The following is a 20096-nucleotide window of genomic DNA, read 5'->3' on the forward strand; positions in this document are numbered from 1 at the left end:
GATCGGACTTTATTTATGCCTTATAGAGAGCAAAAACTGCAAATAGGTCCGATTTAGATCACTCTTCCCTCTCTCTCTCTCTCTCTATATATATATATATATATATAAAAGTGGTGATGCAATGATTGTGTTCATGCGATTTTTAAGATCGCAATCGCGATGCATAATTTTGAAAAAAATTGCACATCCCTTCTTCCAGTAAGTTTATCGTGAAACTCATATTTCACCCGTTTGCAAGATGCGAGTATATTAGTTGAAAAAATCTTCAACTTCTGCCAATTCTCTCATTCGTGCCTCTTGATGGGCCCAACGGGCTTCTGCTAACTTGTCAGATAATCCCCATTTGTCATGATAAACGCGTTGACCGCAACTTGGACATTTCTTACCCCCTTTAACACAAAAAATAAAAAGATTTTTAATTTTTCTATAATATAACTTGACTAAATAAAAAACTTATTTTTACCATGGAATGGCGGAGTCTTCATGTATGTCACGAGACATTTTAAGTGGAAGAGATGACCACAATAAAGTCTTTCGGCGTGGAAATCCGCATTTTCGTCGATTACAATCTCTTTGGGATCTGTTGGCAAGCACTTTACTTTGCAATGTTGACAGAGTTCTTGTGGAAAAGCTTTTACACTCCTGCACAAATTAAAATGTAATAAAATAAAAAAAAAACTAATAGCTAAAAATATAAGTAATAAAAATTTTATGTAAAAATAAAAATTACTTGATGAGAAAGGAAACAACTGTGTTTAATGATGGTGATGGTATAAACGGGTTTTGTTGTTTCCTCAGTGATGGCTCGACACATTGCCTTGCTAATTCTCTTCCTTGTCCAACTAGATAGCGATTGAACAGTGGCGGAAAATTTGTATCAACATTACTATAACTGTAAACAAATGATATAAATTAGCCACATTGGATTTGAATTTGTTATAATAGTTTCAAAAAAAATACTGAACATACATAATACAACTGGTAGGATAATTATCCGGCACTTCAAGCTTAGTCTTAAAATGATACAAATCTTGATGTAGCGTTAGATTGATGGAAGAATTCTTTTGCTTTAATTTGAACTCGTCCTTGTCCCCTAAAAGCTTTTTCAATATTGATATTTCCTCATAGCAGCAGATGAGAGGATTCTCCTCAATGAAATTCCTAATAAATTTTAAAATTGGCAATATCTACAAATATACAAATTTATTGTATAAAATGTAAATAACTTGTATATGTGACTAGTTACTACTATATAAATCTCTCCAAGTATAAACCTGTGCTTTATGCAACAAACGCTTGCACTCTTTTTCGCAGACCTCTGTTAGTCCATCGAGCAGCTTCGCGGACAGAGTTTTACTCTTTAACTCAACAAACAACGGCGATGCAGGATAATCCTTTTGGAATTGGATGCACACAACAAGTTGCTTGAACGGTGTTTTTCTGCAAAACACAAATCATAATAAGCAATGATAGGAAGCTATTTTGACAGTGTGAAGAAAGCATGATAGAGTTTTCTTACGTTATTTCGACGCGGACCATGCTCGGTACGCAAGAGACGAGGCGACTTCCGTCAACAACATTATGACAGAGCTGTGATACTTCTTGCAATTCATCATCAATAAATCCCATGAGCAAGTGAAAACAAGCTAAGAAAAGATTGATGATTTTTATTACTTCCCGATTAACTTAATCAGCTGGTTATTCCATTGGGACTAATCGTGTTTGGCGTTAAGCAGAATTGATTAATCACGGTAGATACTCGAGATGATAAAACCGGCCTTAAGTGAAAATAATCAAAGAATTGACGTAATCGCGACGTAGTATAACCTTCCAGTCATGACCTAGCGAGTCAAATTGCGTGGTAAATAATAAAACGCGATCGGTTTTTACGTCGACAATACCGTGATATTAATAAGGAGATCACCTTTCAATCGATTTCCTTTTCCTCTTCGTATTTTGCAAAGATTCAAAGTCAACTAATCATACGTAAAAAGGCACACAAAAAAGTATCTCGAAATACAATACCTCTCAGAGATGTCACGTGATACCGTCGTATGTATAGTGTGTACTATTTATGATTTTAGAAAATGATTGGAAAGCGTTAGAAAGTGATGATTTACGTGTATTCAACGATGACCTGAAGGCTAAGAGTTGTTTGATAAAACAAAAAAAAAAATAAATCGAATAACAAAAATACAAAGAAATTTTTGTTTCGTATTTTTTAAATATTCTTCACAAAATATTTCTATCCTTTTCTAACAGAAGTATCAATTAAAGCGATTGTGACCGACAGACGCGACAACACCGGTGTCTAAAATTCTGAGATAGTAGCTCCATCTGAATTGGATATCTTCGACAGGAGGTACCTAACCTATTCTGTATGCCGTACCACGTGTTTATAAGCAATAGGAATAAAGATAAGGACAAGTTGAAAGAGAGTGATGTTTCTCAATAACAATTGATATTCATAAAAGAAGAAGAAATGGCAAGGTCAACTTCACGGCCGTAATTGTTATTGATACAGTATAGTAGTGTAGTTAATTGAGACTAAAAAATGAACCGAGTAACTGACGCGAAAGAAGTGATCCTGACGAGCGACGCCACTGGGGAGAGTTGGAGCGCCGCTGTGTGGGATCCCCGGAACGGTTCACTATTATCTGTGTACAAGAACGCGACGGCACTTGGACATCGCAGCCTTCAGCTTTTGAGCGACAGTTACGTATTGGGGGCGGACGCCACGAGACCTCGTATACACATCTGGCCGCTGAACAGCCCGTCACCGTTGCCCAACATTCGATTGAATACGCCAGGTAAAGTCAACGCCTTGACCTGCACACCAAATGGATCCTATATAATTGCCTCCGTGGGAGAGAAGCTGTTCATCTGGCAGACGTGCAACGGCAGGCTACTGGTCAATCTGACCAGGCATTATCAGACCGTCAGTTGTCTGGCCACTACGAAGGACGGTTCGTTATTCGCCAGCGCTGGCGAAGACGGTCTGGTGTTCGTATGGTCTCTTTATAGTGCGCTGAACGACGCGCGTTGTTCGCCCGTTCACGCTTTCTCTAATCATAGCTTGCCAGTCAGGGATCTGCACTTTGGTCATGGTGACGCTCGCGCGAGATTGTATACAATCTCGTTAGATCGAACCGCGAACATCTATGAGCTTGGCAGTGGAGCTCTTCTGGTTTCCTTGGTGTTCGACGCGCCGCTCACAGCGGTCACCGTGAACGTTCGCGAGAGCGAACTCTTCGTGGGCTGCACAACCGGCGAGATATTCCAGTGTAACCTACACGAACCGCCACGTGGAGTCGAGCATCACGTCACGGTGAGCTCGTGCGAAGAGAGCGCCGTGTTCCAGGCACACAAGTCAAACGTGACCGCCCTGTCGGTATCCGTGGACTGCCGTACTCTGCTGTCTGGATCTACCGACGGTGCAGTCCATGTCTGGGACATTGCCAGCCGGCAGGTGCTCAGGACACTCAAGCATAAGGGACCAGTTACCGCTGCGTTTTTCGCCAAAGGATTCGATAATTTTCGAGCCTCTGTTCTTAAACCACGCTTGCAAGGACGAAATTCGGCGGAGATCCTGAACTTCGAATCTTATGTAGAAGGAAGTAACGATTTTCGAGGATCGAATCAGATGTCGAAGAAGTTGGACGATCTACAGAAAGAGATTAACAAATTAAAGAAAATTAATGCTGCCATATATCAATATGGCGTTACACATATCTTAAAAAAGATTGTTGACGATTAATAAAGAATATTGGAGCATAATCATGGGATTTTATGTATTCTTGTCGAGAGACTGAAATTTTTATTTATATATTTTGTAGAATACATAGATAATGATAATATATTATATATTATTACTTTCTTTCTATGAAAACATGTTTTATTTTTGAAAGATATGGGCAAATATCTTACATTGTAAAAATACAGTCATATATAAAAATAAAGATTAAAATATTGTTTTTTTATTCGATCCTATCTGAAAATATTTTTTATCCATGTAAATTCTTTTATGTTTTTAATAGATATAAGAAATGGATAGGTGTAATTTTCTATTTTATCAGTATTATGTTTTTTTTTCTTTTTTTTTCAAACAATTGCAATATTCACAGATTTATAAAGCAAGAAGTCTAGGAAGATCTATTTTAGATTAGTTAATTTTGTTAGATATTTACGTTTCTCTATTATTATCGATAAAGAATGTTGCTAATTATCTTTATTAATTAAAATGTTAGACCGGAGATTAATATCTTTGATGAAACATGCTATTTGTCATCAATCTACTTAAAATAGGATATTACAATTAACTTCTTTCATGGCGCCAAAATAACGTATAAAAATAATATTTTGCCAAGTCCGAAGAGATACTTGTTTTCACAATGTTGAATGAAAGGACCATCGGCATGATAGAATAATCTCGTTTCTCGTCATTTTTTTCAGTATTAAACTACTTTTCCTTTTCCTTGTAGCGATGTAAAAAAATTATCTACTGGTGAAAAGCGCAATCTCATCATATGCATTAATTAAAATCTTCGAGAAACTCAATCTATACTTTTCGTTTAAAATAAATTTACTGAATACATGTCGCATGCTTCCATATCCGTGTCCCTATTCATATCCGTATACAGGATACACGTGTACAATTAATTAAATGGTAAACCGGAGGCTAAACGTTAGATACGATCCTCATCGCCGCTCCTTTATATTTAAATGAGCCGTTATGCGCATACAAATGAAACGCTCACTAGCAGTATATCGTGTCCATCGAAAACAAATTAAACTGTGATACAGAAGTCTTACTTTATACACGAGACAATAAGTCACTAGTTTATTTAATTTTCCATATATATATTATGATTTTTGCAAACCAAATTTCAAACGTATCAATCGCACTAATTCTATTTCTTCGGAAGATAACTTATTAGAAAATAAAATTGATGAATGACGCTTACAACTTGAAACTCTGATTAATTGTAGAATATCGCTTATTAATTTTTTGTTTCTTATTCTGCGGTTAAATTGACTTCTCGCTTTAGCCCAAAAAATTCTTCATGAAAAGATTATATTTCATATAAATTTTTTTCCCTCAGAACTGACATATGTGTAGATAATAATATATTTATATTAAATTGCTATATAAACGATAATATATACATACTAATATACAATGTTGCGCTTAGATAATTAAAAATTATTTAGATATAGATAAGATAAATCACGCAAAAATGTATCTTAGATAAGATGAAGATGATTAATTTTACATTTATCTAGATAAAAGATGAAATTAAAAAAATTTTTGTCTAGATAATTTTGTTTTTAACTAACTATTAGGCAGTAAAACGATTTATGCCCAATTTCTTCACCTCTAGCTAAACCTTTATCCAAGAGATATCTCCTAGAATTCAACGGAGATATCTCCTAGATAAGGTTTTCCACAATTTATCTGGAAGTGAAGAAATTGGGCATTAGGATACAAAAAAGGTATTTATATTTTCATTAATCTTTATTTTTTACGAATAAAAGTTTTGTCAACTTACATTTCGTCTAACAAACGGTTTCTACCAGGATTGATAAAAAAAGACTTTTTTTTAAGAATAAAACATATTGTATTTCTTCTTAAATATGTTTTTAATGCTTCAAATATGCTTTAAACAGTACTATAAAAAAACATATTTAAAAGGAACTGATAATGGCAATGATGTATCATATTTAAAAAAAATTTGTTTGACGTGTGGATACAAATTAAGAATATCTAATTCCTTAGATTTATCTCCCAAATATGAAAGTACTTCAATGTCGCTTTGAATTATGACTAATATCGTATTAATCCCAGTTTTATTTATATCATAAAAAAATTCTTATTACTACTAGAAGTTATATAGAAATTTTTTTGCAATACTTTTCTACAATCTTAATTAATTTGAAAAAGCTTTTATCTAAGATAAGATAAAGATAATCTATATTCTTAATAATCTAGATATAGCCATTTCTAAAATAAAGCCATTTCTTTATTTATATAATTATCTAGATAATTTTATTTAGTTAACAGAAAACACTGCTAATGTATTATCGTATTTGCATGTGCTAGTTCTGAGGGTAATATACCTACACACAACACAACAAAATTATTTATGTTTTAGCTAAAGTTATGAATACCCAGAATACCTAATCTTTTTTTTTTTTTTTTTTTTGAAAAGGTAAATTGACTTTGCCGGAGTTGACATTTTTTCTATACATTTTTGAAGAACCACGTTCTGTGCCTCTATCAAATCAAAAGTATCCAGAAGGGACGTGCAGGAATAGCGTGAAAAAGCATCGCGAGATCGTTCACACGCGTTGGGGAGATTACTCTCAGTGGAAGATCGCACGAGAAAACGTGTCGAGAAAATGTCACGCACAAATAATGCGTTATAATCTGTCCAGTGATAATCTCATCACGCGTACATAAATCTATATATTATCCTGCATCATCGTAATGCGGCCTCCTTTTACACCTACGTCGGCATCGACCGAATTACTAGATATAATACCCGATAATTAATGTCGCACGCGGCGTTCTTGCTGGTACATTTAAAAGTGCGTTTGAGAATACTTTTTTTTCGGTAAATTAGTTTTGCTGACCCCCTAAGGATCACGTGGTGTATTAAAATCGATCGTGTCATAAAAATTAATAATATATATTATTATGCATAAAGTGTTATTATGTATAAAGTATTATAACATTATTATGCATAAAGTAGCGGATATAAAATGTATATATAAACACGACGTATATGAAAAATTTTTGAAAATTATTGGAAATTGCAAATATATATTATATTAAAATAAATTAAGATAAAATGATGTTTCTGCGCGTTCCACGTGTGTTGTAAAAAATGTTATTCGCAATACGGATCGCGTCTTCATTGCATATTTGCTCAAGCATGAATTAGCTTATTGTCTTTGTAAGGAAATAATTTCACATGTTCTGTAGAAATTTTGCTATTAAAGATGTATCACACACACATACGGTCCCTGCAAAGAAAATTAAATTTAGAAATGTGTTTAATAGTTACACTTCAAATAAACTACATACATATGAAAGTTGTGTGTGAATAAGATTACATTTTTACTTAATAACACATTTTTGTTTATTTATTCTATTTGTTATTATTTTTATTGTTAAAAATTAAAATTTTAAAAATGATAACAAAAATCTAAATTTTTTTTTATTAGTTCTTTAAATATTCAAAGTAACTTATGCAAAGTTTCATTGCGATTTACTGATTAGTTACAAAGATATAGAATAAATAAATATTTTATTTACTGGACAACTAATTCGTGCATCGCAATGTAACTCTATACATAAATAATCTTGAATACATTATATATTTGTATTAAAAAATTGAGATTTTTGTCATTTATTTTATATAGTACATTTCCATACATTTTTATTAGAGCACAGATTTAAAAAATATTAATTATTAAAATAGCTTATGATCCAGATAGTAAACTGTCGCCAAATTTGTCGTATTGTTTTTAAATATAATTTAGAATAATCTGTAATTTTTTCATAATTTTGTTATCATTTTGAACATATGTATAAAACATCCTTAAATAAATTGAAAATTTTGATTATTCTCAGTTTTCTAAATTATAATTGATGAGAATGAGATAATGATTTTGTCTTTGGAAAAAGTCTAATGACGTTTTAAATAGATCGCAAAAAAAGAATAGAATCGTCTTACACTGTTAAATCTATAGTGTCAAATTTAATTTGATGTGAATGGTTACTGCTCCTACTCAATATTGTTATTTTATACTAAAACAATGGTTATATTTGACACTATACGGTATCAATTTGACACTATATAGTGTATGACACCATCAAATTTAATTATCGAGAAAGACACGATATAATATCAAATTTAATTATCGTTTTAGTAAAAAATAATGATATATTTAGTAGGAGCAGTGGCGACCCACATTAGGTTAAATTTGACATTTTAGATTTAACATTGTACATATAATATAAAGCTCTGCGTACAATCGGAGAAATATTAGGAACGAGAATAAATATTAAATATTAAAAAACTAAAAAAAATTAGGAATAGAGTTTAAACGTAACGCACAATGGATATTAATAAGATATTACACAGCACGAATAAATATTAAATATTAGAGAATAAAAAAATTAGAAGTAGAAATTAAACAATATAAACAAAGAAATTAAACGTAATGTACAATGAACATACATGAATAAAATATGAAATGAGAGAAAGCTAAAATTTATTATATATCTCTTATTTATATACATATATTTACACTGTGCGTTACGTTCACGCAATCTCTATTCCTGTATTTTTTCCTTTCTTTACTATTTAATATTTATTCTTGTTCTTAATCACTCAAAAAAGTGATCTTGTACTTATAGCGAAAATTATCTAAGTACGAAAAATAGCTAAAATAGATAAATTTCTAGCAAGTACTACCATATGTGTTGTATCTAATCATATAGATGACAGAGATAGAATTTAGATTTGTGCTATAAATTCTATGCGTATGATATATATAATTTTCTATCAGATACAGAAAACAGCTATAATTTTAGCTGGAGCAGCAAAATATTCTTTTGCGTGAACATTTCTTTCATTGTGCGCAGGACCTAATATATATACGTGCATATATGCATATATATATATATATATACATATATATTTATGTGTATGAGATGTATATACAGGCTGTTAATTAAGTATGTTGCCATACTCAACAGAGCGATTCTTTGATTTATTTCAAGTAAAAAAGTCCATATAAACATGTGTTCTAAACGGCTTAGTTTCCGAAATAAAAAAATTTAAACGTGTAGTAATAATCTGTTTATTTGAAAGAAATACAGTTTGAACTAGTCAAAAACTAGTCAAAAACAGAAAAACAAAAAAACAGGCTTCAGTTCTTCTGATGAAATAAAACAATTAGATGAATTGTTGAAAATGTCTACCTTGCGATTTTGATGGACTGAAGATAACGCACATGAAGCAAGGCATATTTATATAGGAAGATATCTCCAACGCAATTTATCGTTTCATCAAACATTTGACGAACATTCACCATTTCGGAAACTAAGCCGTTTAGAACACATGTTTATATGGACTTTTTTACTTGAAATAAATCAAAGAATCGCTCTGTTGAGTATGGCAACATACTTAACTAACACTCTGTATATGTATGTGTATGTGTGTATGATGGATGTGTGCTAATGGGCAGATTTCGCGAAAAATACATCGATTTCGCAAGGAGTAGGGGTGAGACACGAGGACGCTCTATGACAAGGGGTTTGAACTGTGGGGTGGCAGGTTGATAATCGGGTAGAGTGGCGGTGGAGGGCGCAAGGTATAAAATCGGACGTCGAGTAAGAGGAGACATTCAGTGCGATTCTAAGCTTCACATCGTCTACTTAGAATTTCGATCATCGGGAGCCATAGAAATGCAGGACAACAGGTTTTTTATCTTCGTGATCTTTCTGGCATTTTCTACGTCTCTTAATCGTAAGTCAACATCGCCAATTTCACGATTAACAATATACGTTTCTTTGTTCGTTTTTTAACTATTAACGTCTAGGTCCATTAATTCGGAAATTTTTATTAAAAGATTTACAGTGTATCGCATTTCTTATATTCAAAATTTTTATACTTAATTTGTTATTATCAAATATATTAAGGCTCTTTTATAATATATCATTTTAAACATTAGCTAGTTATTTTTGTAAGTTATATTAAAAGTTAAAGCGTCTTGATAAATTAAGATCGGCTTAAATTAACCGCAAAATCGATTCACCTGGTCTAGATATTAAATTCGGATTTTAATTTAAACCTTAATCCAAAACATGCTCACACACATAGAATTAAAATAATATAGAAGTAAAAATACATATCCTATATAGAAGTAAAAATTAGTTGGTACATGTTATCAAAAATTGTCATTAAAGTCGACATTATAAAAGTAAAAATAGTTGGTACACGTTATCAAATAGTCATTAAAAATGATCGATATCATAGAAATTATAAATGAAAAAAATGACTGACAACGCAGGGAACTTCTAATCTAATATTAAAAGTCGCAATTTTTATTCTCTCGCGAATAATGTGTTAAATAATTCATTCTCATTGAGGCAAACAACAACTCGGATGCAGCAGTTCCCAACGAAGCGAAGTAAAAATGAAGTAGGACGGGGAATTAAAGTGCAAAAAAGTCATAGCGTGGATAAAAAAGAGTATCATACTGAATTCCCACAGGAAATCGTTGAGCGCCACGAGTGCGAGTGTAGATTAAATTGTTAGGGATTATGATGTCCGACTTTTGATGGAAAAACGTCGACGATGTTCTATTTATTTTGCAGTTGCCAGATGCTCGGTCGGCCAGCACTTCGAATCCACCAGAGGCAAGAAACTCGCATGAGTGTCGCATACTTTCATAACTTTTGTGTGGCATTTTTTATATTATAACTTTTTGTGACTAGTTTTTTATTGTTTCATACATAAATATCAAACACATGCATACAAACGTTACAACTATCGTCAATCAAAACGATGTTCTACTCATTTATATTTTTTAAAAATATATTTCAGATTTTTTAAATTCTCTTGTGACATTTGAGCGTATTAGTGATTATACATTTAGTTTTTTTTAAATTATTACAATACTTAATTTTTATATCTTTATTGAAAAAAATTAATACCAATTTTTATTTAAATTTTTAATAAGAAATATGTAGATTTTTATTTTTCTTAATATTGTCCTGTACACACTTCAAATAATTTTTAGATTTTGAATATACACACACACATACTATAATATTTATAGTCTTATATTTTATAAATTTTTTTTATGTTTACGAAGCACGTATATATATATAATAGTACATGCACAAAATAATTCGCTTTAGCACACATATTGATTATGAAAGAATTTATTCGAAATAATAATTTGTAATGTCTTCTTTCTGTTTTTTTTTTATTAATCTTATTGTATTATTTGTGTAATTGGAAAATTATTAGATGCATTAGTCTCGGATAACTAATTGTTAGAAGAAAGCAGAAGATATTGTTCCAAAAAAAATACAACAAAATAATTTCGAGCATTTGATATTCTAATTATTTTGTATTGCTTCACGTTCTAGAGGGTCAAAAATTGAAAATCAACGATAGACGTTCCGCTGGATTGGTGGCGTATCCAAGAATCGGCCGAAATTCGGAAATAGCGAGTTTTCCTAGAATGGAGCGTGCTTTTGGAATAATACATAAGCCCCGAATCGGACGATCCGATGAATCGAGCAATTTGAATCGATTTCAGGATTTACCAGCTGACGCCGATATGGAGTTCTACATTCCACGCGACATGGAATCTGAAGTTCTCTTAAATCTTGATTACGAAGGTGTGGAGAATTTAGAAAAATAATATCAAAGAGTATATTAAACTTTTAAGAATAATTTCACATATGAAGATTATCAGAAAGAAATAATTCTTATAAATAAGAAATTATCATGACTTATTAGAATATTTTTAATAACATTATTGACAGCAAACTTTTTGAAGTAAATTGGAAGTTTGATGAGGCAATTACTGCAAAATATTTCAGTATGTAAACGTTGGCTATACGGATGTTACTTTGCAATAAACGTTTAACGCATTTCACGTCAGATCAATATCCGCGATGCCGTTAATTAATTAAAGCGGCTTTTATCGGATTGAATAAAATTTATGAAAAAATTTATGAAAAAAGCGCGAATATCAGCATTTGTACGAAACAATGCTGCATTATGTGGCATGCGCTTGCAGTTTTTAATGAATTGATTTAGACGACGTCGGACAATCCCGCCTCAAGATTCATTTGTCGCTTTTAAACAAAATGCATGCAATGTATATATTATACATTTTTGTTATCTACAGGAAATAATTTGTTAACTGTACTTTTTTGTGTAGATTACGCAGACAGACCGATAGCATTTAAACATGCTGACAAAATTCAGAAAGATGGTGCCTGGTTAATGTCCGATCACGTACACGGATACAAGGATCTTCGTTTCGCACAAAAAATCGACGATCCTCGATCGTATTACTCTATTTTACGAGGTATGTAAAAGATCCTATTTTTACTTTTTATTACGATGCTATTAATTAATACTAGAAGTACGAACGTTTCTTACTCACTAAAAGGATCAAGGATAAATTATTATGAAAATAGAAAAAGCGATGAAAATGTTTTATCAGTATAAAGAACATAATTATTGAAAAGTCAAAAATTTTTAGGATACTTCTAGTATTAATCTGTTGATTTATTCGCATATTTTGCGATTTAAGATTTATGAAAGTAATCAATTGTTCCTTAAATTGATCTCATTAAAAAAGAAATATTGAAAATGTTTCAATTTTATCTCAAAATCTCTATGAAGCCAAGGAGACATTGTTCAAAAGAACACTAACAGTACGTTTATAATAATAAACGCCAACATCTTTAAATGTTACAAAAGGTATTGATCATATTATTTTCGCTAAATTAAATATTCTCTCGGAATACTTGGAGCACGTCGCGTATGTTGAACAGATATCGACTGTCATACACGACGTCATATTCATTCTTTGACATTACGCGAATCGCTTTTCCATGAAGAATCACGTCGTATGCAGAAAAGAGCGTCACTGCTTCATTAATCCTTAAATGCGAGCAATTTAAGACAGTCCACGTGCGATTTTTCGCGCTCTGCAATGTGATTGATCTCTTTCCAGGTTCTCGAAATAGTCAAGGTCAAGGAGGATACACTCCGAGACTAGGTCGCGAGAATGAACACGACGCAACGAGTTTCCTGTAACTTGCCATCTTTGATCACAATTTGCGCCTCGCGGATTTGATGGATGTTGAGTTGAGACAAAGAAGGAACTTACTGTCAAAAACGTCAGAAACGTAATGTGCGGTGCTTTTGATCGTTTTCCCTATTTGCATAGGCGATCCACCTTACCCTTGCACTTTGTACGCAAGTTATGCAACACAATACATAATCTGTACTTAAACACTGCAGTTTATAATCTTACATGCAATCCTCTCGCCTAGTATCGTCACGAAATAGCAATTCTCTGGTGAAACAACCGATCTTGATGTAACTTGGCATGCTATTTTAAGTAGGTTTTTATTCCGAAATACTCGATCCAATTCAATATTTGTTTTTATATACAAATAATGGAGAATAGAAATAAAAGTTTGATTTACACGCTCAGCTAATTGGTGATCTGTTTTTTATGACTGTACATATTTTCAAAAATTCAATTAAAAATAGTGTCCCTCGTAATTATTTGATTACATATAACAATTTACAAATAGATTCTATTATTATACTAATAACATTTGAAATTTGATACAACACTTTTAGTACATAAAATAGAAAGCCGTAGCCAATTATATTACAGGTAAAATCTTATAGGAAAAGAACAATCCTCGTAGTTTCGTTTTATTGTTAGCGTATAAATTGGGTACAGAAAAACAATGCCATATTGTTTCAATTTTCAATGCTTCCATTGATTTTCATCTGAAAAAATGTGATTGACATGCCGATGAATGTTATAATCAAATTCGATTGAACATAATACGATACGCGGTACATCACTTTCTCACGAAATGCACAACGAACGTAATAAGACGATACAAATCATTGACTCGATGTATGTAAAATTCAATGATTTTATTAATTGACAAAGTGTTCGTAATGAATATCTCCGTGTATTAACGCACCAGCGTGCGCGTGCGACACTCGTAACGTCCAAGTTGCACGTGTACACGAATGTGTGATATAATAACAAATATGTACACACGTAGAGAGAATATGTAACAAACTAGTGATACACTTTGGAGAATGAAGGGAATGGAAGGGAAGATAATGAGACGCGATTCGTTCGCATTAATTAATTAAAGGTCCATTTGTCTTGAAGAAGTAGTCGTGAAGTATATATACAAACAGTCGCCTCATTTCGGGTTATTTGTTAGCAGACTAGAAGAGACTTAGGTCTAAGAGGTTCTTCACGCATCCATCCATCATTCATACACACACTCATTATGGGCGCAAGCGGCCGCGGGCAGCTGGCCAGACAAGTGGGCAAGGCAGGCAGACAAGCATAGACAGACAGATATTCGATAGGTCGGACAATCGTGGCCGATATCAGTCCTTCGATCGAATGCTCCGTATACTAATCTCGGTGACACGCCGGCCGCGACACAGTGAGAGATATCGATTTTCTCTCTTGGCGCTTTCTCCGCATTCGCCGAACACGCTGCATGCCGAAGGGAAGAACCACGACTTAAATTGCACCCGCGGGAGATGTCTAATCACGACTACATTCTCGTTGTTTCCCAAAAGGTGTCCGGCTACCCGCCGATAACTACCTACTCATGTGATTTGCGAAGTGGCCATAAAAAATGGGCGTTTTCCGTTCAGTGATGAAAGTTAACTATGAACTTTTAATTATTTTTACTTTCTATTTATAATTCAAATTGATGACACAAATCGAGACTAATTAATTATGTTAATAGTGAAGATGAAGAGAAGAGAAAGAAATCTAAATTATAAAAAAAAAATCTTTTTCTATCCGTTGCGATGTAAACAATTGTAAACGATTATGAAAACAAGGAAAAAGCAAAAAAATATAAAAATGATAATATAGGTTTATTATTTATAGCTAAATTAGTGTACTTATAAAATGAAACAGATATATGGAAGTAGATATGTTTGAAGTTTGGTGAAAATTTTAGTACAGATCGTACAACAATGACGAACAGACCTATTGTCATCGCTATCGTTATTACGATTATGGAAGAGCGCTCTTATAGAAAAATACTATTGAACTCATGAAAAAACGATGGAAAATAATGGCAAAATCACTTAAATCGAATATTGTACACTATTCATTCCAATGGTTTTTTCATTAATCCGATAGTATTTTTCCACAGGGATGCCATCAATTTCTCAATAATCACATTTATAAAAAGCGAATAATCTTGATTTATTTGTTAAAAAAAAGTCCTAAAACTTGTTAAATTATAAAATAATATCATATATCTTTCGTATGTAGACGTAAATATAAACATATTTAAAATGCAATTGAAATTATAAACCACCTTACTTTTATGTTCATATTATTAAATTTTATATTATTAAATCATACTGTTATTACGAAAATTATACATTATATTGTGTGTATTAATTTTCACGCATAATAATTCTTTCCATTTATTATATTTATAATAATTAATTGTCTCCATAAATTATATGAATGAAAAACACCCATTGTACATCGACACGTATTGACCATTTCCTAGAAGTTGTTTACATGTTCCTTGTCAATGTATAATGAAATACTCGAGAGTTACTTAGAGATATGCTCTACTCATTACATTTTTCTAAATGCAATGCGGAAGTCCAGAAGATGATGAAAAAATATTAAAGACATTTTGTATGTCTTTAAATATTCGAGTTATCTGCATTTGATTATTGATCATTGATTTTTATATAATTTTTTATATAACAAAGAGAGATTAGGTACATAAAAAGCGACACAATATTCGACGTTTAATGATAAATTTTTAATTGCTAAAAGATTATGTAACTTATCTTTATAAACAAATGATATTTCGAAATTTTGATTTTATAAATGGCAGTCCAGAATTGCGATCAATATTTTGAGGCTGCAAAATTTGTAATGTCCACGATGACCCAACAAACGCGTAATATTGAGATAAAAATTCTTCAATACAATCAATATGATCTTAATTTGACGTCACTATCAAATTTGCAACACCAATATGTGTTAGGATAATTCGACACGTCTTTAAAACTCCACCGAGGAAGCGTATACGGATCAGTCGTTCGAAGCGAGCGCGTGCGTTCTCAAAAGAGTCGATTCGTGAGCCATTTCTGACACGGTTAATATTACCGCACGCTAATTGATGTTATCCAATAATACCCGGCCATTAATGGATGCTCCACAGTATATTAGGATAACACTATTAGCAGATTATTATCGATTATGAAATCAGTATTGCGCGACAATACGGATCGGTGTGAAAAAGAATCTAGTGTTTTAGAGGGAAACGAACTCATGCGGCGGTTGAATGATTCGCGGCGGTGGTGGCGGCGATAGCCGCAGGTCCATGTCTGTTATGTCCGTTAACGAGAACGCGGAACTGCCGTTTGCCGTAATACGCGGCCCCATATTGTCGTAAGGCGAGCCGGCGGCGACCTCGGTGGAGCGCAAGGCCCGACGCGGCAGCGTGGCGAAGCTAGAAACGTTGATTGCCGCTGCTGATGACAAAGCCGCGGTCTTGCCGCTGGTCGAAACGGCGGTCGTAGCGCCGCTAACCGCGTGGACGGGGATGTCGAGGAGATCCGGATAGCAGCGCTCCGACGACGCGTCTTGCGGCAATGACACGGAGATGAAGATGTTGCCGAAGATCCCAGCCGGCAGCACACCGGTGGTAAATTCCGGCGGCGGGGGCGGAAATACACTGGCGGTGGCCGTGGCGGTGCATGGAACCGCGCGGATGTTGTTCACCGAGTTGTCCGCGGGTCGCAGTCGCTCGACGGTGACTGCGGCCGCAGCCATAGGATCGCAAATAGAACTGCGCTCCGCTAACTCGAGGTCACCGGTGCTACACGCCTCACCGATGCTGCTGTGACCGCTGCCACGATCGTTACTATTGCCAGGCGTCGTGGTGGTGGTCACGGACAGGTCTAGCAGCTTCTTCTCCTGGTCGCCGAAACTGCTGCTGCCTTGCAGCTTCACCTTCTCCCGTTTACTGTGTCGTCGATTTCCACCGCACAAACAAAGAATCAACAACACGGCCGAGATGGAAGCACAAGCGGCAGCCGCGCCGCCTCCAGCCAAACTTACCCAGAGCAGCCAGTTGTCGCTCTGAGAGAGAGTCGGGGCCGTATAAACACGAGGTATTGCCACGCTGACTGTGTCTCGCGCGAGACCAGCGATATTCTTTGCAAAACAGGCATACTCGCCGGCGTCGCTGTCGCTGGCGTTGTAAACGGTCAGGTTGCTCCATCGGTCCCCGATGGTTCTGGACGCAGACTTGTCGTTGGAAGGGATGACAGCCTCGGACGTTGCGTAAATAACGAGAGTCCCCATATAGGGTTGATCATTCGATTTGGTAGCATTGACTGGTCCACCGTTTAGTTGCCACCAAACTTCTGGCTCGGGATCGCCGCTCGTTCGACACGCCAAGCTGAGATTACCGTTGGTCTCCTCTTGTATGCTGCTAGCCAGAACAAATACTTTTGGTTCACAAGCAAATTCCGTAGATTTCACATCCTCCCATCTGCGGCCTTCCAATCTCGGTGGACCTGAACAGATTTGTGGCACGGAGTATAATTTGCTGGGTACGTCGGGAATAAGCCAGGTGCGGAAATCTCGTAGTCTGCAGTCGCATCTCCATCGGTTGCCATCTAGCGTTAAGGTTTTCAAACGAGATAATCCGGATATCACCGAGGACTCCAAATATTCTAGTTGGTTAGTATCCAACTTCAAGAATTCTAAGCCGGTTAGTCGGGCAAAGGCCTGTCCGTGTACTTCAGTCAAAGAACATCGTTGCAGCTCCAAATTTCTCAGATGCTGTAGTACAGGAAATTGCAGATTACGCAAAGTACCGAGCGGATTTCCGCTAAGTATCAAAATGCGCAGGCGCTCGTTTCCGAGAAATGTATTCGGCTCCAAGGCCGTCACGTGATTGTCCGACAGATCGATCTCGATGAGTATCCTCATATCTTTGAAAGAATCCGCATGGATACTGTAGATACCGGCATTACGCAGAAAGACCCGTTGCAGATTCACCAGGCCGGCCAGTTTGAATATTTCCTCTTTTAGAGCAGGTATCTTGTTGCCGGATAAGTCGAGCACCTGCATGTCCGGATCGAGAGACGCCGGCAGCGACGTTAGGCCGGCATCCGGACACAAAGCGGACTTCTTACCGGAGGTCCACTTGCATCGGCAAACCGCGGGACAATCGGTCCAGTCCGGGAAAGCGGCCGCCCGTGACAGCAAAGCGAAACACCCCGTTAAAAGGAAGAGGGCGAGCAGTATACGCCCTCCTAGAGGGTGAGGCCTTGTCACTAACATAACACCGGTCCTTTATCGGTGTCTATCCGATGTCTACTGATCCCGTCTGATCCTCTTCTCGCCTCGAGGCGAGAACAGGCAGCTGGCTCCACCGCAACACAGTAACGACAACAGTTCTCCGTTTCACTGACGACCTATGAAACAAAGGCCTCGCATCAGCGTAATCGATTGTTTGTGTACTCAATACTTTGCGGTTGTCGCGGCGTCGGCATCAAAGGTTCGTTCTCGCGTCGCGTTAAATTTATCGTCGTCAGACACCGTTAGAGTTCCGAACGCGAAGGAAGCGAGCGCGAACTGCTATTACTATCAGAAAACAGGAATTTAATATAGGCAGAAGAATAGAACGGCGGCCTACAAAAGATGTCGCGTATAAAAGAAGAAATATTACATTGCTGAAATAACAGATAGCTCGTGACAGATTAGAGGAGAATTATCTCGAGCTGTGGAAAAGAGCTAATACGAAACGATCGTTCATCATGATCCTCGATTTCTAGCATCTATGATAAACGAATTTCATATATATATATATATATATATACAGAAGTTATATCTTTATACACGCGCGTGAAAGTTCATGGCTATTTAAAACAGATGACATAACGGAATGCGTGGAAACGTCGGGCAGCATTGCGCGAGTAGAACAAAGGGGAGGAAACAGAATTACGGGGGAGAAGTTTCTCAGTCTTACTCAAGAGTCTCATTTCTGGCCGTCTATGCGTGCCGTCCACGACACCGAATGAGGCCGTCATGCTCGCGTGGACGCTTCCATTGTTTCTCTCAGAAGTATTCATTTCGCAGACCAGTTCTCCGGGTTCTGTCGCACCAGCAGCATTGTCAGCGAGTTCTCAGAGCTCATCCTGATTAAGTGAGCGCCATAAGCGCGCGCGGATCGTAAGCCAGCCAACCACTCTCCTTTATAACTGCTGCGACTTATAATCTGGAAGAAGATTATACGAGTCTCATATAAATTATATTTTTAACGTTATCACTAACGTCGAGGTGGAATACACTTACTCGCGTGTGAGGTACCAGAATAAGTTCCCCGTTCGAGCTTGCGACGATCGCACGATGCTGTTTATTTAATATGCAGCTCACATAAGTATAGAATCGAAATCAGAAAGAGAGCGCGCGTGACAAACTATCGATTATGCGAGCGATATAAATTTTAAATCCCGCCTCGGTGCTCGTCTACACGGTCAGCATATTAATCAACGATGGAATATGCCTGTCTCGCCATATTAATTGCTGAATCCGCTAACGGTGCTACTAATCCCCCCCTCACCCCGTCCCATTCCATCGGCGCGCGTCGTAATCCACACCAGGCGGTTTACTACACTTATCATAAATTAATCGTGAAGAAGCGTTCGTAGTACCACGATTCGCTCTTTCATGGAACACGAGTCTGCCGAGTTGTTGCTCTGCGGCGAAGAGTAGGTCGGTGTCACCTTTCCGCTGGCTTTCGCAGGCGCGGAATATGACACGGTTGCAGAGTAATTGAGTTGGGCGAAAGTTTCTCGTCGAATTGGCGGCGGGCAGTAGGGGTATAAGTTTCAGTTTACTAGAGTCCATCTAGCCCGTAAACGTCGTCAAAGTACCTAGTCACACGAATTAGCGACGTCAGTCGCGGTACTGAACTTCGCCGATCAACTGGGATCCCCTTTGACCTCCCTTCGCTTCTCTCCCTTTCCCCCGCCGCGTTGGCCGATCTTTGGCTGACCTGACGAACGCGATGTCGGTCGGCCATCAACCGCAGACCTTCATCAGTTTACCTCAAACACGTAAACTCGCCTCGTGAACTCGAATTAGCGCATGTAACAGGGCGAAAAAGATTCCCGCGGACGCGTTTAACCAATCACGGGACCGCTTACAGCCTCCCACCGACCTTAAAGATGAACGTACACTGTGTTTCACACCCTCGGAATTTCATCGACTCTATG

At 36.1% G+C, this 20096-nt stretch overlaps 4 protein-coding genes across 5 annotated transcripts; 2 read left to right on the forward strand and 2 right to left on the reverse strand.

Moving 5' to 3' along the window:
- Positions 1 to 116: 116 nt before the first annotated feature.
- Positions 117 to 2035, reverse strand: LOC108721586 (uncharacterized). The gene is made up of 7 exons (XM_018446209.1): positions 1925 to 2035; positions 1520 to 1646; positions 1275 to 1440; positions 970 to 1187; positions 731 to 892; positions 464 to 642; positions 117 to 389 (listed from the first exon to the last, which is right to left on the reverse strand). The coding sequence occupies exons 2-7, from the start codon at positions 1627 to 1629 to the stop codon at positions 250 to 252; spliced, it is 975 nt and encodes a 324-aa protein (XP_018301711.1). The 5' UTR covers positions 1630 to 1646; positions 1925 to 2035; the 3' UTR covers positions 117 to 249.
- A 175-nt stretch (positions 2036 to 2210) lies between these two features.
- LOC108721550 (WD repeat-containing protein 18) lies at positions 2211 to 3801 on the forward strand. The gene has a single exon (XM_018446162.1). It carries the CDS (start codon positions 2555 to 2557, stop codon positions 3755 to 3757), a length of 1203 nt encoding a protein of 400 aa, XP_018301664.1. The 5' UTR covers positions 2211 to 2554; the 3' UTR covers positions 3758 to 3801.
- A 5631-nt stretch (positions 3802 to 9432) lies between these two features.
- LOC108721638 (CAPA peptides) lies at positions 9433 to 13255 on the forward strand. Of its 2 annotated transcripts, XM_018446283.1 has the most exons (5): positions 9433 to 9539; positions 10391 to 10432; positions 11171 to 11425; positions 11974 to 12123; positions 12778 to 13255. In XM_018446283.1, exons 1-5 carry the CDS (start codon positions 9479 to 9481, stop codon positions 12858 to 12860), a joined length of 591 nt encoding a protein of 196 aa, XP_018301785.1. In that variant the 5' UTR covers positions 9433 to 9478; the 3' UTR covers positions 12861 to 13255. The 2 variants fall into 2 exon arrangements, with proteins under 2 accessions (XP_018301785.1, XP_018301793.1); XM_018446291.1 differs by lacking the exon at positions 10391 to 10432.
- Positions 13256 to 15700: 2445 nt separating this feature from the next.
- Positions 15701 to 19082, reverse strand: LOC108721469 (leucine-rich repeat-containing protein 24). Its single transcript, XM_018446021.1, has 2 exons — positions 18848 to 19082; positions 15701 to 18293 (listed from the first exon to the last, which is right to left on the reverse strand). The coding sequence occupies exon 2, from the start codon at positions 18157 to 18159 to the stop codon at positions 16117 to 16119; it is 2043 nt and encodes a 680-aa protein (XP_018301523.1). The 5' UTR covers positions 18160 to 18293; positions 18848 to 19082; the 3' UTR covers positions 15701 to 16116.
- Between the last annotated feature and the right edge of the window lie 1014 nt (positions 19083 to 20096).

This window comes from Mycetomoellerius zeteki, unplaced genomic scaffold (assembly GCF_001594055.1).
Source record: "Mycetomoellerius zeteki isolate Tzet28-1 unplaced genomic scaffold, Tzet1.0 scaffold105, whole genome shotgun sequence".
Classification (NCBI taxonomy): domain Eukaryota; kingdom Metazoa; phylum Arthropoda; class Insecta; order Hymenoptera; family Formicidae; genus Mycetomoellerius; species Mycetomoellerius zeteki.